Consider the following 18,949-nt stretch of genomic DNA (forward strand, 5'->3'; position numbering starts at 1 on the left):
CCCCCCCCCCCCCAATTGTCTTTTTCGGGTGGGGGGGGGGGGAATGAAAATAATTATAGTAAAGTAATTCTTTAATAAAATAAGCTGCCTTTCAATTTTTTTTACGTAATTCAATTTCAAAATATTTTTTCTCAGTACAAATAAATTGACATCGGGTAGTTGTGGAAGTACCGCGTCGAAATATAGATAAAAGAGTACCAAATTTCCGGAAGTTTACATCATTTCCTGGTTGAACCAAGATGGAGACGAGTACTGAATGGGTAGACGTTACCCGATTGGCTATGTGTATGTGGTAGTTGTACTTTTTATATTTTTAAGATATGTATTTTAAATTGTACACATTATTCTCATTCTTTATTTTATTCATTCAGTCATTCACTCATTCATTCAGCGCTGCGCAATGCGATTTACTAACACTCTATGTTGTCTTGTTCAGTGTCTGTTATAAACCTAAACACCCCTATTTAGTTAAGTGTTGCATTCCAGGTAGACTACCAGGTAATGTTGTGAATGGGTTATTCCATTTTGTAGTGGGACATTGATTTCTATTGGTCAGTGTGGTTGATTGGTTTTAAGGTAGAATTGGCGGGAATTACTATAATGATTTCCCTTATTATGAGAACTGGTTTCTGAAGGGTGTACCTGTGTATAGTGAAATTACCTATGTTTAAGTGTTGGAGACACCACCCTTATTCCTGTCAGATATATTTGAAGTGAAGTCAGATTGGTTTAGCTAGGAGTTAGGAATTCACATTATTCCATAAATGGGGTTGATCCGATTTATCCTATCCAATATACCGTAATAAATTCATGGATCCACACCCTGAACCATCTTGTCGTTTTATTTAAAACCCAAGAACCGGTTACATGTATATTTTCATTTTAAAGTGAATATTTTCTTTTGATTGTTTTTTTCTTATTTTCTTCAGTCCAATATTTTTTTTTAAATAAACGTATTTTGAAAATAAAGATATTTGACAGTAACTTTTTAGGGTATTTGTACTACTTCCTGGGGTAGAAGTTTATTTTTTCTTTAACTAAGAAAGCTTAAAACCTAGGCCTAGGATCCACCCCCCAAAAGTCTGCTGCCGTAAATTGTCTTGCTGGCGTTTTGGGAATATGGGTGATTTGCATCAATTACACTTTTATTGACTCCATCGCTGTCGAAATCGGACGAGATTTCTTGGCATGAGTCATATCAAAATGGATAAAATCATAAATTATCGAAATTTCAAAGTTTTTGATTGAATAAAATATACACAATCATATTTATTTTCTAATTTTAATTTTCATTAGTTTTATTTTTATGTACAGTAAATTAAATATCAAGATATGGTATACCAGTAGATACATTACGCCTGAAGATAAATGAGCTCGGGATCGAGATTCAAAATTAAACATGGCCGCTAACGTGGGGGATGAACATGTGGAAAAGAAATCAAAGACACTTTTTGTGCGAAATTTACCTTTTTCAACGACAAATGATAAACTTGAATCATTGTTTAGTGAAGTGGGACCAACCAGATCATGTTTTGTTGTGAAAGAGAAAGGTATATCTCGCTGCAACTTTCAAATTGTGGGAAATTACTGTTCATTCAATGTTTACAAATTTATATATTTTATAAATCGAACAGCCGTTTAAGGGAACATCATTAAATTTTTGCTTATGATGACTCTATATAATAATTGATCAATAAATTTTGATTATGATGACTATACATAATAAATAATCAATAACTTCGTTTTAATTATTTGGCCTTCTTATTTTTCAGACTCTACGAAATGTAAAGGCTTTGGTTATGTTACATATTCAATGTTGTAAGTATATTTTTACAGTGTAACTTCTATTCCGTGAATCTCATTTGTCATGTGATGTAAATCTAACACTAACATGTGCACCTTTTTTTAGTGAAGATGCAGAGGCAGCAGTATCAAGAATCATGTCCCTTGAGGGAAGAAGACTTTTTGTTTCATATGCAAACAAAAAGAAGAAGGAGAAGAGGAAGCCTAGAGCTAAGCCTGAAGAAAATCAGGAGGAAGAGTCAGATAAAGATAGTGATGAGGATGAAGAAACAGTTGATAAGCCTCAAGTTAAAGACATTAATATGCAAAGTGAGTAAGAGGTTATACTAGTTTTAATGAAGGAAAGTTTTAGAAGATGTTCAGAAATTGTTTCAACACAAGCGTTTGTTTGTTTTGTTTTTTTTTTTCCAAGTATTAGTATACTATATTTAAATGTGATTATGTGTTAAATGATAGTACAGTCCAACTTTGTTATAAGTCAAAGAGAAATAAGAGAGATATATGAGAATTTGAGATACTCCATCGTGGGAACCCACAGGTTTTCTCTCTTTACACTAAAATGCAGTGTAACGGAGAGAAAACCCGTGGGTTCCGACAATGGAGATGCTCAGGTTAAAAATATATCCAGTGGTTAGGAATTCCAATTTACTTTGATATGTCCGTAGTGTTTGAGATACTGATGTTTAAGAAACCGAAATAAGATATATTTTTGTAAGGCACCATGATTCAATTTCATGAAATGACATTTTTCCTCTCTCACTTACAGAGACCCCTGATCAACATCAGAGTTGGCAGGAGCTGAAGTATCTTCGAGCCAAAACACTAGTCATCCAGGGCTGGTCCCAAGAGCAATCACAGACTGATGTGGAAGATATTTTGGCCAAACTGTAAGCATTGGCTTTTTTTAAAGAGAAAAACTACTTGATCATTCTCAAAATTACTTTCACAATGTCTTTTATTATTTGCATATCATATAAGTTTCAGATTTATTAGCCGGGCTTATTGCTCAAAGAGCAATTACCGGCTTATGTGATCCTGTTCAAGGCAGGATGTTAACCCCATAGTCGCCATTTTAAAGTTACGTGCAAAAATATAGTTCTTACTCTCAAATGCTTTTAAGATAATACAAACGCTAAATAAAGCAACAAAAATAAAACGAAGTTTTATCTATATAAAATAAACATTAGTAGTAATGACTTTGAAAACTTCATAAGTCAAAGAACATAGTTCATTAGCGTAAGGATTTTTGATAATCAGTGTTACCGTAGTTCTCTACACATACAAGGTAAAGCAGGAGAGGGAACCAGACTGGCCTGTTTGTTTACATTCAGCTGCTGTACCAGATTAATTCCGATTCTGACAAAATCGGACCATGGTATTAGGATTGAAAACTCACTGTCAGTGTCTTATCATTTATATTGATAGTTTTAAAATAATTTTTTCATCAGAATATAAACGTGATTCATGTAAGAAATCCATTCTACTCTGTAAATGAGCCCGGCTCTCTGTACTTTTGAGTACTTTGATTTTTGCTATTAAATTCTTGCAGTTTCTTCATTCATATTGTTTGTATTCTAGGAATGTGAAGAATGTAGCCAAAGTGAAGTATCCAGTCCCCGACAGAGACCCACCCTGTGCTTTTGTGAGATTTAAGTCAATCAGAGACACAAACAGGGCACTGAGAAAAATAGATGGAAAAGAAGGAAAAGGTCAAAATAGAGTTATTTTTCAGAATATTGGAAAATTGTTGGAAGTAAGAAGATTATCTATGCTTTTAATGGCAATACATCATGTATACTATTTTTAGGATGTACACTGAAGGCCTGCCAGCTAAGTAAAGAATCGGCTGCCCCTAGCCCCTGCCCCAGTAAACCACAGAAAACAGACAAGAAAGCCAGGTTAATTATCAGGAATCTATCATTTAAGGTAACATGAGTATCGGTGTTGATAAGTATGTTTTATTGTGTGCATATGAAAATAAAAAAAGAAGTTAAGAATGAGGGTGTCAGAGTTCCCGAAACGCACCGGTCCACAGGGGGTCCCCGGTAAACTTTGAATGGGACCGGTAAAATCTTAATTTTATCGGTCAAAATGTCCAATGTTTTTTTTACAGACTGTATAACAATTACACGTAATCTTAACAAAATCATTTAATTCAATTGTCCTGACAATTAACAAATGCAAAACTAAAGGTTTAGATAAAAAAGGGGCACGCCAGATTATTCTTGTGCATTCTTGTTTAATGAAAATTTAGACGGTGATTGTCTATTATAAAAAGCTACATATTAAAATAATTATCTCCATAGGTCTGGGAGGAAAAACAGTTAAAACACTGTCAAAAAAATATTTTTCCCTCTTAATAAATATATGCATCCGTCACGTCAAAGCCCTACGGGTTATTGTGATGTACCAATACAGATACAGATGCACTCTGTAGTTCTGACAGTAAAAAAATGTGACAATCTACTTTCGATTTGCAGGACGAATTTGCAGGGTTGCAAGAGTTGCCTGCTATTTCTGCTTGATTACAGACAATTTCTTACCATTTATTATTTTCTCTATAATTTAATCTATTAGCATGATTAATATTATACCAACTTTAGGATTTTTTCCATGTATTTTATAGCATTTAAAATACATGCGCGTTTTTCCCCTTTTTAGGTCACCTGAGTAACTCAGGTGACCTATTGCTATCCGTTTTCGTCTGTCATCGTGTGTCGTGCGTCGTGTGTTAACATTTGAACATTTTCAGCTTCTTCTCTGAAACCACTTAACCAATTTCAACCAAATTTGGTATACAGCATCTTTGGGTGAAGGGGAACAAAAATTGTGAATTTCATGGTCCCTGCTCCCCTGGGGCCTGGGGGTGGGGCAAAAACCACTAAAATTATTGCAATCTTTAAAAATCTTCTTCTTTACTCCCGGACATCAAGCAGGCAAACTGTTGTTATGAATGTAATGAGCATTGAGTTCTCTACTTAAATTGTGAAATTCATGGCCCCAGGTACAGGGGTTCTAGTGCTAGGGCGGGGCTATATAGATTATATACCGTATATACTCGCCTATAAGTCGGTCCGCTTATAAGTCGGTTGTATTTTTTTAGCTTATTCCGCAAGGATTTTCTATTGACCCGCTTATAAGTCGGTACAACTTTTTTTTTCCAGAATCAGATGACAATTTTAAATAAAAGCCCTGGTGTAAAACCTGGTTTCAATTAATATTTTTAGAAATGAGGGCCGATTTTTAACTTTAAATGATTGAAAAAAAAGAAAATGTCCTCTTAAGATTAAAAAATAAAATTATTAAACACATGCACTATATAATATTTTTAATAAATGTAAAATCTTAGAATACAAACATTATATAATAAATCCAGACTTTGTTCACCGTTATTTGTTGAAAATATTTATAGAATAATATGTTTCAGCGTCCAGAAAAAAAAACAGTCTTTAATGATTCGCCTATAAGTTGGACATAGACTTTTGGACTAAAATTTAACTCTCAAAATATCGACTTATAGGCGAGTATATACGGTAGAGAAAATGCTTGATTTCTTTGAAAATCTTCTTCTCTGCTCCTAGGTATTAAATAAACTAACCAAGCACATAGTTATGATGAGCAAGAGTGCCTCTTCCAAAATTGTGAATTTTATGACCCCAGGGTCAGGGGTTCTGGTGTAAGGGCGGGGCTCTATTGGTTATATAGTAAAAATGCATTTATTCTTTGAAAATCTTCTTCTCTACTTCTGGGTATTAAATAAACTAACTAAGTACATAGTTATGATGAGCAAGAGTGCCTCTTCCAAAATTGTGAATTTTGTGGCCCTAGGGTCAGGGGTTCTGGTGTTAGGGTGGGGCCCTATTGATTATATAGTGAAAATGCATTTATTCTTTGGAAATCTTCTTCTCTGCTCCTGGGTATTAAATAAACTAACCAAGCACATAGTTATGATGAGTTAGAGTGCCTCTTTCAAAATTGTGAATTTTGTGACCCCAGGGTCAGGGGTTTTGGTGTTAGGGCGGGGCTCTATTGATCATATAGTGAAAATGCATTAATTCTTTGAAAGTCTTCTTCTCTGCTTCTGGGTATTAAATAAACTATGTAATTAAATAGGTATGTTGATCAAGAGTGCCTCATTCAAAATTGTGAATTTTATGACCCCAGGGTCAGGGGTTCTGGTGTTAGGGTGGGGCTCTATTGGTTATATAGTGAAAATGCATTTATTCTTTGAAATTCTTTCCTTTGCTCCTGTGTTTAATGCCAATGATCCAAATATATATATTCATGAAAATGGTTTTTTTTTTATGCCCCCGCCCTTCCCTGGGTCGGGGTGAGGGGGGGGGGGGGGGGGGTACAAAGTCTGAAAATAAATTAATGCTTTGAAATTTGCTCTTTGGTGTTAATCAACCATTTATAATAAAATTTGCAAAATTTTGAAATATGTGGCCCCAGGATCAGTGGTTCCTTTGGGATGAGGTGTACAACTAGTTATAAAGTGGAAGTGCATTTTCTCTTAATGTTACTCTGATCTACCTCTGGATATTAAGTAAATAGAGTTAACATGCTAAGTCTAAATTATTATAAGCAATGGTACCTCTTTCAAAATTGTGAATTGCGAATTCCATGGCCTCTGGTTTAAAACATGAACCAAATTTAATTGTTTGAAAGTTGTTGCACAATACTCAGGTGACCTATAAGGCCCGTGGGCCTCTTGTTTTAAAACAATGGACTGACTTTAATGTAATAAAATGACAACAAATTCACTTAAAATCATCATTTACATGATAAATTTCCATATTTTTATATCATTAGTACATATTTTTAACTGTTAAAAAAAAAAAAAAAAAAAAAAAAAAAAAAAGCCTGGAAAACGCCAGATATTTCTGACTAATTCCAAACAATCGACCAAAAGTTGTCATGTTGCAGATTTTATTTTAAAAAATAAAAATCTGTCAGAAAGGACATAATAATTTAATATGATGAATTAAGTGTTGGTCACCACACACCGTCAGGGACGTCAAATCCTGCATACACAGGCCTATAATAGAAAATATTTTAATAAATCTAAAAAAAAAAATAAACTGCGTTTGCCATCTTTACATATATTTTTTATTATATCGACACAATTTCCAATCCTATAATATGTTAAATTTACATACAAAAAATCAATGTCCTGTAAATTTTACAAATGTCCGGTGAGATTTGAATATTTACAGGACAATTGTCCGACATATTTTTGACTATTTTCGGGAACTCTGGGGTGTTGATTTTACTAGAACCCTGTATCCAAAGACCTTCTTGAATATAATTAAAGCATTATAAAAGGAAATAACAAAAACAATTGCTTTAAAAAGAAAAATAATATGTACTCATAATATTCAGCTGAATTCGAAAGATAACCCAATCATATAATTCATATTCTTGCAGTGTTCTGAAGAAAAGCTGAGAGAGGCATTTGAAAAGTTTGGCGAAGTAACTGAAGTGCAAATTCCCAAATTAAAGAGTTTGTATTCATTAAAGACAGATATATTTAGTTCATATCTGAGTTAAACAAAGATAAACGATAAAGATTCTTTTTCTTCTACATAGATGGAAAGCACCAAGGCTTTGGAATTGTACAGTTTGAGAAAACAGAAGATGCTTCAAAGGCTCTGAAAGAAATGAATGCCAAACCTATTTTAAGTATGTGATATTTTTCTTAAATTATCAAATCTTATGAAACAGGAAATAGATTGAAGTTATCTTACTTTTAAATATAGAATAAATAATAAAGCAAATTAACCACCTGTAGATCGCCCAGTAGCCGTAGATTGGACCATTCCAAAGGATAAGTTTGAAGCTAAAATGAATAATATGCCAGAGAAAGAGTATTCAAGCAAACAGGAAGTGAACAGGGACAGGGGACATAAGCAGAGAGGTCAAGGCCACACAACAGGAAGTAACAACAGGAAGGAAGTGGAGAGGGATGAAGAGAGCAGTGGAGACTCAGGTGAAGGACTACTGTCAATATCATAGATTAAAAATGTTTTGTCAACAAAAAGTGATAAGTGTTATATTCAGCACTGTTAAAAAAAGTTCTCATGATTTTTGCCAATTGTGACTTCATAAAAATTTGGAATCTTTTATCCATATTGTATATTCTTCAGTACCTCAACAGTTTGTTATTTGTTTTTTTTCTACTAAGTCTTACCAAAAAGAGGCTTTAAAGGACATAACATTAATATGGTGGTGGTAGGGGAATTTAGTTTAATATTCACATGCATCAAACCTATGCTATAAAATACGGAAAGTTTAATCAATTTTGCCTAATTTAAGTAAGAGTGCTTACTGTTTTAGATGAAGACAGGGAACTTGAAAATTCATGGGACAGTGAAGAAGAAGAAGAAGAAGGAGAGAGTGACCAAGAGGAAGAAAGTGAAGAAGACAATGACGAAGAAGATTCAGAGGAGGAAGACGATTCAGATGAAGATGTGAATGATTCTGATGATTCTGATGATGAAAGTGAGACTTCAGAGGATGATGACGATACACCTGTAAAGAAAAAAGGTACTATAGATGGTGTTATGTTTTTTTTTAATTTCCATATTATACATATATAAATTGTTGTTTTAAAATTTTACATGAGATGAATTCTTTTTCAAAGATTTTTCCTTAAATGATTTTTCTTTATAAGATGAACATGTTGAATTGTAGGAAATGAGCATATTAAAGGTATACATGCATGTTCATTTTAACATTCATTAAGGTCTTTGTTTTTTTATTTGTTATTGAAATTCTAACTTTTCTTCTATTTATAGGAAAAGTTAACAGAAGAAGTGACGTAGGAGAAGGAAGGACTTTGTTTATACGGTTGGTGATATTTGATGTGGAAGTTGACTTAGAATTAATTTTAAAATATTTGTTAATTGAGGTAATTGACACATGTGTATTTCTTTTTTTACAAATCTAGAACTGTATCATTTAATGTTGATTTCATCATTTTTTGAAATCATTGTCATCCCTTCCTAAAAGTGATGATGTACATGTAGTACACAGTATGCACTTGACCTGTATATCATCTTTGTAGAATATAATGTGTAGTAAATGAGGAGCAATACATTTAATTTCATTTGTGTTTTTATCGCAGAAATGTTCCATTTGAGGCAGATGAAGATAGTTTAGAGGATGTGTTTTCAGAGTATGGGAAAATTAACTATGTTAAGATTGTGATGAACCATCAGACAGACCAACCAAAAGGTAAGGAATAGAGACTTGGCTTATCTGACAGATGAATAGCATTACAGTGTGCTGTAAAAAAAATACAGAAATATAGGTGATGTGTTCTCAAAATTGAATTAAGAATGAAAACTGAAATTTACCTTTGCAACAGGCTTTTACAAATGCATTCACATGTATGTAAGAAGCACATTTACCTACAGACATGCTGTTGGCATGTTACTTCATGAAATTTAAAAATCTTATGTTTTAAAGAAATGATATTCATTTCTCTCAGATCATCAAAGTAATAATACACTTAAGGAATGTTTTTAAGTTTTGTGTGAGTTATTGGTGTGTGAATCACACAGACTTGTCACGTAGGCATGAGGGTTTTCAAATCATTTCACTGTTGGCCTAGTAGAAAAACACAGCGAATTTAATTTATATGTATTTATTTAAACTAGCTGTGTTTTCTATCTTTAGCTCAATGTGATGGATTTTTATTTTAGGTACAGCTTTTGTACAGTTCAAATCTAAAGCAGATGCAGAAAAATTCAGAGCAGCGGCAGAAGATGAGGAGGTAAGCTACACAGTTTTCTGAGCTTATTATGAATTAGTGCATGGATAAAACATATTTGTATTAAATTGCAGATTTACGAGAGTCATTCAAAAAGTTCGTAGACTTTTGTCCTAACTTTTTTATTTAACGTCATATTATATCCAAATTTGGTACAAATATTTTAACAACAGATTCAATTAATTTTAGTAAAAAAAATGGAATGTATCTTCATATTTATTAAAATTACAAAGGATTTAGAACAGCAAAAATAGGGTCACGGAGCACCGTCAAAATTGAGTAATTTACTAATTTTCACTTTAGAGTATTTACAGCCATACCTCTAATAAATGGAGCTGAAACGAAATAAAATTTACATTTTTAAATAAAGTATTGCTGTATTAATTAAAATGAAATCAGGTTATGTAATATGTCGCTCCATTTAAAAGATATCAGTTTTTAAATACATATGGACTTGATTAAAAAAGGCAAAAAACCATGATGTTGGAGGACGTCACGGAGCAGCAAATAGCAATAAAATTGTACTTTACATTTGGGAAACTTCTTCTAAAAGCTTAAAAAATCTGTATAAACCAGGATCTGTATGAACAATAATCTGTGTAATTGTATTAAATGGAAAATACAATTTTTGAGTGGTAGCGAGTTTGAATCGGACGATGGATTGTCTGCAAAGAAACAGGTTAAAGTTAACAATACTGTCAAAAGAGTTAGGAACGTCATTGAATGTGATGTGTGCTTCACTATTGCAGAATCAATAGAGTTACATGGTAAATTAAAGAATTTAAAAATAATGACATTATAATTCAAGCTATATTTGTACAATTTTAGCAAACTAAGTGTTAAGTGTTATGGATATGTTTTTTGAATGGAGAAGACGCTACAAACCGTGTTTGAAATTTAAAAAATAAGAGTATAATTTTGACAAACTTTCTCAACGTTGTTTTTGACGTTACAATGTTGGTTAACCGTGCTCCGTGGTAACAAAACATGTTGCTTTAAATTTTGGCTAACATGAGTTCTATTTAATCAAATAGAATGAAACTTCACACTTTGACAAAATAAATGTTTATGTTTACGAAAATGTGTTGATCTATAATATTGTAGTAATCATATGACGATGAAAAGCATTGTCTACGTATTTTTTGAATGACCCTCGTATCTATTTTTCAACAGTAAGTAATGATAAATTATTATCAAGCATTTTCAGTCACAACGATGACAGTGACTTGTGGTGTCTAGACTGAAATTATGTTTCAGTGTGTACTTATTTTGTAAAACAATGTATACATACAAATGAAAATTATAGAAATTCAAGAAGAGGTAATTATCCCAGTTTTGAATTTTAAAGAAAAAAAAAAATCACATGGAAATTCTATTCCCTCATACTCATGATCTTGTTGTCTTTAATACTGAAGAAAAAGTAGGCCTTTCAACTGCCGCTAGGGGTCGGTTTTATGAACGATAACTCACTGCTGAAACATGTTGAGAGCAGGCTCAGGGTATCTAACTGCTTACACGCAAGACAGTTTTTAGCATTTCCCAAGTGTTTCTTTGCTCTCAGTAGAATCCAGGGATCTTAAAATGTAGCACCAATGTTAAACTTATTTTCTGTATAGTATAGTATAGGGAACCCTTTTGTGTACATAACAATACCAATGCTGAAGCAGCCTATATGTCATTCCTATAAACGATAACTCATAAATCGGCACTAAGTTGGTCATTTTTCACACCTGAGTTACCTTTCCTTAAAACACAACATCAGAAAAGTCAATTATAAATAATTCAACTTCTTAATGATGTATTTAAATGTATGCATAACTTATTATCTTTTTTGATAATTTCATGTACCTATAAATCTATCTATGCAATAATTTTCACCATATGAGCAACTTGAAAAATTAGTTGAAAGGCCTAGAAAAAGGGCCTCACCTGTGAGATCTGTTCATTTGATTCCTGTTCACCTGTACTGTTTTCTTACTCTTTCCCTTTGTTTTTTGTTCAGGAGGGCATCATTGTTGATGGTCGGAGACTAAATGTCATAGTGGCTGTGGAGAGGGAAAAGGCTCAAGATTTATCGGGTCAAAAGTCAAAGGTCAAAGAAGACAAGAGAAATCTACATCTTGTTAGAGAAGGGAGTAAGTTTAAATAGCATAAAGATAGGGACAATGTACATGGTTATTACCAGTGCTTGATTTGGACAATAAAATATGATATAAATATACATGTATGTGAAGTGATAAAGATATTTTATCATGTGGTTTATTTGTTATCCTCTATTGGATTTACAGATAAAAACATGCAAGTTTTGAATTTAAGGGAAAAAACATTCAGTCATTTAGTTTATCAAATCATTAAAGGAAAATAAGATATTTCAATAAATTTCTTTGAATTTGTTAGAAAAAAAACTGATCAAGTGTTGTTGTAGGAAAATTGTACAGTGTATTACATGTATTTGAAAAGTGTCAAGACATGTGTCCTTGAATATCAATCTTCGTATTTTCTTTCAGTGGTTCGTCCAGGGACACAGGCAGCAGTAGGACTCTCCAAGGAGGATCTTTTGAAAAGGACAAAGGTATGAGAAATAAGTCAGTTGTTTGTTCTAAAGTTGTTAAGAATGAACCCCAAATCAGATTAATAGGTTAATGTAAATCATGACAGGTAAGAAAAATGGAAATAAATTGCACTTTGTTTAATTTTTGGATATACTTATATTTATAGTTGGAGAATGTCAAGCGTGCCAAGTTGAAGAATCCCAACATCTTTGTGTCGACCACCCGACTGAGTGTTCACAACATCCCGACACAAGTGACGGAGAAACAGCTGAAAAATGTCTTCTTGAGGGCAGCAGAAAGCAAGGCAGCAGTTATTACTGAGGTATACTTAGGGCTTATCCATCCTGAATTAATAAACTTGATAAAATTTAAGATAAACTGCAATTTGTAATCAGCATACTGTTTGCAATTCAATTTCACATTGCTGGTTTTTTGACATCATCATAATTGTGACTTTATGCATGATATCTTCTGTTTAAGCTTTTAATAGTAACTGTACCTGATGTGGACATGATCCTAACCTATCCAAATTAACCTGTTCAAGTTTATTCTATAGTGTTGACCATTTCTTGGTGTCATAATTGTTTAAAGACTGAAATCAATATACTGTATATCTATAATAGTAATCAGAAGTTATTCATAAACTTTAAATCAGTTTAACAATTTAATGCTATAGGTTTTACCTGTTGGTTGTATTCATGTGTGTGATTCAGCCAGAAAACTACTGTCAATAAGTATAAAAATACATATAAAAGTATGTGAATACGTCAATATGGAGATAAAAGTGAATTATTCATGAATATAATACTTATAGGAGGTAGAAATGTGTCCTTATGCAAATTTGGTTTGAAACTATTTTCATTATATGAGGGTTGTTCGTAAAGTTCGTGGACAACATTAATAAATACTGACAAACATTGATAAAATATATGAAACTATTATTTTCACTAAATTCATGTTTCATTTTATTTATATGCAAGTTTTCAACAAAAACAAAGCACAAATAGTTATATTTTTATCAGATATAAAAAAGACACACACTCATTCCTGGAGCACTAAAACGAAAATCCTTGACGTTACCTGACGTCAAAAGCATAATACGAGTCCATGTAACCTTTCTCAACATAGTCACCCTTTAACTCAATACATTTCTTATGTCGCTTTAACCAGTCATAAAAATGTGTACAAAATGTTAAGGTTTCATACGTAAAATAATATTTAACAATGTCTGTCTCATTACCTGCAGTCATCCGACCTCTGTCCGCGTAAAAAAGACTTTATTTAAGGAAATACGGCAAATTCACGTTACGAAATTAACTTTTTACAGAAATGATTGTCTTCCTTCTTGCATGTCATCCTGTAAACTGTTCCTTCCCTCTGAAAATTTTATTTACAAATACTTAAGAACAGCTTTCTATACTATATTTTCCCGACTGTTTACAGCATTTAAGGACCTCTGCTGGTGTTTTCCTGATGTCTACGCAGAATTTTATTACTGCTCACTGCTCCGCCTATTCCGAATACGTCTCTTTTTCGAACAAAGCCGAGCCTGTCTTAATAGATTTTAATCTAGATTTCTCATCCATTTCTAAACTCTGAACGTTCAAATTTTGCAGGTTTGTAGTTATAACTTTTGTCAACCTCATGATGTAAAAGCAATCCAAATTTTCGCAGAATTTTACAAAATACAATTGAAATTTATAAAGTGATAGATAACTTTTTAAATTAAAATTTTGCGGTGTTCCGGGTCACCATCCCAAGTCTAATAATGAAGCCATTATTATAATTATTTATTTGAAATTGAATATAATTTTACATTTTGTAATTGAGATTTAGTAAAGGATTATAAATATGTTAATAATAAATATCAATGACACTATCTTTATTTAAATTTGAGCTTGTCCACGAACTTTACGGACAACCCTCGTATGTAAATTTTATTATATGACTTGAAAAGTGTAAGATCATGATTCGATATTACCATAATGTATTACGTGCATTCTTATATTGACATTTCAGTGTCGAATTATGCGAGATTTAGAAAGAATGAACAGCAAGAAGGTAGGAAAGTCGCGAGGCTATGCCTTTGTGAACTTCACTTGTCATCAACATGCTCTGAATGCCCTCAGAAACACGAATAATGACGCTGATTTGTTTGGCGAGAAGAAGGTATCTTGATTAATATTAAGACTTTGAAAATAAATGCATTTGCTTTCCAAATTTCTTTTTAAAGAAACTTATTCTACCTACCATCATATCATGATGCACAGATTCATGTATACTTTGAATAATTAAAAAATAAGAGAAACATCTCTTAAAACGAACCAAAATAGTTTTTTTTTTCAGAATTATTTTATACATATTGTTTTGGCAGAGGTTGATCGTTGAATTTTCACTGGAAAATAAAGCAGCTCTACAGGCCAAAGAGAAACGACTAGAGAGACAAAAGGTATCAATCAAATATATTACATTGTACCTTCTACATGTACTGCCCACTTCCCCTGTTGGATTGTTGGTTGCTATAATATAATTATGCCTTTATGATTCCTTACTTCAGACACATTTTAATAATAAGAAATTATGTGGTCAACAGGTTATCATGCCTGCTTTGTTTATTTTCAATTAGATGCAATATGTATACAGGGTTATTATCGACTGTGTTATTTTTATACCCCACGCAACTAGTTGCGGGAGGTATAATGTTTTTGTTATACCCCACGCAACTAGTTGCGGGAGGTATAATGTTTTTGACCCGTCCGTCAGTCAGTCAGTCAGTCAGTCAGTCCTCTTTTTTTGTCAGCGCAACCTCTCATAAACCGCTGCACAGAATTTCGTCAAACTATGCAGGTATTTAGGACACAATGTGTAGATGTGCATATTACCAGGAAATTCTGATTCCATTATTTTTTCCGGGAAATTCCGCACTTTTTATCTTAGGCATTTGGCCATACCTTAAATATAGATATGAACAGTTTGTCAGCGCAACTCCTCATAAACCGCGGACAGAATTTCATCAAACTTTGCAGATATTTAGGACACAACATGTAGATGTGCATATTACCAGGAAATTCCGATTCTTGTATTTTTTCCGGGACTTTTCGCACTAAAAACTTAGGTTTTTGGCCATACCTTTTATATAGAGATGAACAGTTTGTCAGCACAACTCCTAATAAACCACTGCACAGAATTCAGTTGAACTTTACAGATATTTAGGAGTTAGGACACAATGTGAAGATGTGCATATTACCAGGAAATTCCGATTCCATTGTTTTTTCCGGGAATTTTCACACTTTCCAACTTAGACTTTTTGGCCATATTTTGAATGAAGAGATGAACAGTTTGTCAGCACCACTCCCCTTAAACTGTTGTACATAGTTTCGTCAACCTATGCAGATATTTAGGACATATTCCATTATGTTATTCCAAAGAGTTTTGCCTATTATTCAAGAAAATTTCTCCCCTCCCCCACCACTTCAAATAAATGTGTGGATTTGTATATTGCTTAGAAATTTTGATTCCATTATTTATCTAGAAACTTCATTCCACATTTAAATGTCCTCATATGCAAGACATTTTGATGTGAAGATTTTTTGCAATTATTGCCCTTTTTGATCTATACTATGTATTTAAAGTGCACTGTGCCTTTCATTATGTGTTTCACCGTCAAGTTTTGGGGGAGCGTGGGGTATGTGAGCTAGCTCACTTTTTCTTTAATTGCCCTTTGTACTTATGAACAATTTTGCCTCATTTTAAATTTGGTCAGTCATAGTTCTGTTTAAAAATTTCATAATTCTGTTTAAAAAATGATGTGTTCTTTGAATTTGCCCTGTTTTAGATTTGCCCAACCATGAAAAAGGTGAAAGGGGCAAAAATAAGACACAGGTGAAGATTTCCTTGAATACAATATAAGGAAATATTTTTTCCCCATAAAATGTGGAATTGCATTTTGTATATTGCACAAACAGCATTTAAAAAATATTCTAAGTGTACATTTGTTATTAGGGACGCCTGGAAGCCCTTAACAAGGCAAAATCAAAGGATTCATTGAATGAGACCGTGGAGAATAAGAAATCAAAAAAGCAGCAGAAATCCCAGGGCCCAAAAATGGTGGACAAGTTTATAGGAAGCCTTCCAGCCGCTGAAGAGGGTAAAAAGTTACCTAAAGGACTCCCCTCCCACTGGGGGGCTAAAGTCAGGCACAAACCCCGGCCAGCCGTGACAACAACCAATAAAAAGTCGAAAAAGAACGTACTCAAAAGGAAATCTGAGGAAACCAGTGTATTTAGTGAAAAGGTTTGTATCATGATAATTAAGGATATAGAAAACAAACTCTCCAAAAGTTTTAATGAAAATTCCTGGTGAATAAGTGTTAAAGTAACAGATTCACATAATGTTAATGGCCTCTATAGTTAATTGATTTGTTAAACGTGATATTTGAGTCAAGTTGTACAAAAGGCAATTAAATAAATGATGGTCACTTTTCTAAAATATTTAAGGTAAGATTCTTCTCTGGTTTCTGAGTAGATGAAATATGCAATGTATATTTGCTTATATGTCTTATATATTCTAAAAATTTAAGAAAAATAGAGAAAATTCGGATTAGCCAAAATCCATTTTTGTTAAACTATTTGTATCAATTTGGTAATATCGTCTTTTCAAAAAGGAAAACATTTAATCTTTTGAAATAGAAGACCCTGTCGCATGATTGGATGCATTCATTTTATACCCCCTTCCAAAGGAGAGGGGGGTATACTGTTTTACCCTTGTGTGTCCGTCTTTCTAGCTCGTCCGTGTGTCTGTCCGTAACAAATTTTCGTGCAGTTTTCTAAGCAACTACTCATCACAGAAGCTTGAAATTCTAACACAATATTCTCTGAGGCATGTTATATATTGGGATACAGTTTTGTTCAAATCGGATGTCAACTTCCTGTTTGTCTGTGCGTCTGACCGTTTCATACATAACAAGTTTTCGTTGCAGTTTTCTCAGCAACTACTAATTGCAGAAGCTTGAAATTTTAAGACAATCTTTTCTAAGGCATACAATACGTTGGGATACATTTTGGTTCAAATCTGATGTCAACTTCCTGTTTGTCTGTGCATCTGTCTGTTTCATACATAACAAATTTCTGTCGCAGTTTTCTCAGCAACCTAACATTGCAGAAGCTTGAAATTTTAAGACGATCTTTTCTGAGGCATGCCATACGTTGGGATACATTTTTGTTCAAATCGGATGTCAACTTCCTGTTTATCTGTGCGTCTGTCCATTTCATACATAACAAATTTCCGTCGCCGTTTTCTCAGCAACCTCTCATTGCAGAAGCTTGAAATTTTAGGACAATCTTTTCTGAAGCATGCCATACGTTGGGATACATATTTGTTGAAATCCAATGTCAACTTCTTGTCTATGTGTCTGTCCGTTCACACACAACAAATTTTCGTTGCAGTTTTCTCAGCAACTACTCATTTGAGATGATTGAAATTTTAGTACTCTCTTTGTTGAGACATGTTATATGGTGGGATTCATTTTGATGTGAATCTGATATCAACTTCATATTTTTCTGTGCATTTGCCCGTAATTGAACTTGTGTATATTAACATGATGTGTTTATTCACATCAGAGCAGGGGTATTACTAGTGAGCATTGGCTCACAGATTTCTTATCATTCTTAATGTCCAGGGAAAAGGTAATGACCTTGACCTGACCTTGACTCTAATATAAAACGGTCAAAACTAATGTAACTGATACCATCAGGTAGTAATATTGTCTTCTTGACTCTGTAAAAATTTCATTAATTTTTAAATACAAGAAATATTAGAAGAACCTTACCTTAAACAAACTTTTATTCATGTGCAAGAAATATTCATGAGTTCCGCAACCAACTTTAACTTTCGAATTATAATTGTTGCTAACCAATCATTCTGCTTAATATTTGTAAAGGATGTTTCATCAGTTACCAAAATTAATCATCGCAGATTGATTCAAACAGACGAATTGTGAATAATAGATGATGCAGATAATAATTTATTTACAATATTATTAAAAATTTTTTTTAAAGAAATTAAAAGACTGAAATCTATGGTTTGAAAAGCCATAGTTCAACTAGCCACTGTTGTTTGATTTTATAAGGAAAGTTTTTATTCTGTATATGTGTATTTCAGGTCAAAACTGTGAAACCTAAGAAAATGAAAACAGATGGTGTTGATGACTTTGATATGTTGGTAAATAAATACAAGAAAAACTTGTTAGGCAAATCCCAGAAATCAAAATGGTTTGATCGGTGATTGTGTTGTAAAAATATGTAAATAAAAAAAATAAATGATTATAGCAATACATGATTTTGATTTGTATAAAAGTAAAATAAATACAACCAACCAACTCCCCAAATCTTGTGCATTTGCAAATGTGGGGGCTTGGTTGACCCAAAAAATTCTTACCATGAATAGTTGTGATACATATAAGTAATGATGCCTCAGATACTGCTTACTGCTGCTAATGACACATATTTAAAAGAGAGTGATCCTATTAATTTTAAATTCTCTGGAAGATGTTTATCATAAATTGATTACAAGCCAAAATTAATAAAATACTGAATATACTGGCGCTTCTAATTACGTGCCTCTCACGACTCGCATTAGCTAAGATTTTACTTGAAAGCCCTCAATACACAATTTTCTTCATGCTAAATTTATAGTAACTCAAATAATATACGATATGTTTATTATACCCCACGCTACAAGTTGCAGGAAGTACATGTATTATGTTTTTGACCCCTCCATCAGCCAGTCAGTATGTCAGTCCTATTTTTTGTCAGCGCAATTT

At 32.9% G+C, this 18,949-nt stretch overlaps 1 protein-coding gene across 1 annotated transcript; it reads left to right on the forward strand.

Annotated features, from left to right (window-relative positions):
* The first annotated feature begins 1,398 nt into the window (after positions 1–1,398).
* Positions 1,399–18,544, forward strand: LOC134260933 (RNA-binding protein 28-like). Its single transcript, XM_062743456.1, has 20 exons — positions 1,399–1,550; positions 1,773–1,818; positions 1,910–2,112; positions 2,570–2,690; positions 3,382–3,512; positions 3,611–3,729; positions 7,231–7,306; positions 7,393–7,485; positions 7,595–7,792; positions 8,140–8,349; positions 8,601–8,652; positions 8,930–9,039; positions 9,510–9,580; positions 11,580–11,712; positions 12,085–12,149; positions 12,296–12,451; positions 14,149–14,298; positions 14,504–14,578; positions 16,132–16,422; positions 18,289–18,544. Exons 1-20 carry the CDS (start codon positions 1,400–1,402, stop codon positions 18,409–18,411), a joined length of 2,574 nt encoding a protein of 857 aa, XP_062599440.1. The 5' UTR covers position 1,399; the 3' UTR covers positions 18,412–18,544.
* The last annotated feature ends 405 nt before the right edge of the window (positions 18,545–18,949 follow it).

The sequence above is a fragment of the Saccostrea cucullata genome, unplaced genomic scaffold (assembly GCF_032062105.1).
Source record: "Saccostrea cucullata isolate Sc308-1 unplaced genomic scaffold, CSIRO_AGI_Scuc_v1 ctg1300, whole genome shotgun sequence".
In the NCBI taxonomy this organism is placed as follows: Eukaryota; Metazoa; Mollusca; class Bivalvia; order Ostreida; family Ostreidae; genus Saccostrea; species Saccostrea cuccullata.

Excerpts from the sequence above, each read along its gene's own strand:
- LOC134260933 (XM_062743456.1), top strand. The coding sequence starts at position 1,400 with ATGGCCGCTAACGTGGGGGATGAACATGTGGAAAAGAAATCAAAGACA. Across the intron at positions 2,113-2,569 it reads TAAAGACATTAATATGCAAA|AGACCCCTGATCAACATCAG; the intron begins GTGAGTAAGAGG and ends TCTCACTTACAG. Across the intron at positions 3,513-3,610 it reads AGATGGAAAAGAAGGAAAAG|GATGTACACTGAAGGCCTGC; the intron begins GTCAAAATAGAG and ends TACTATTTTTAG.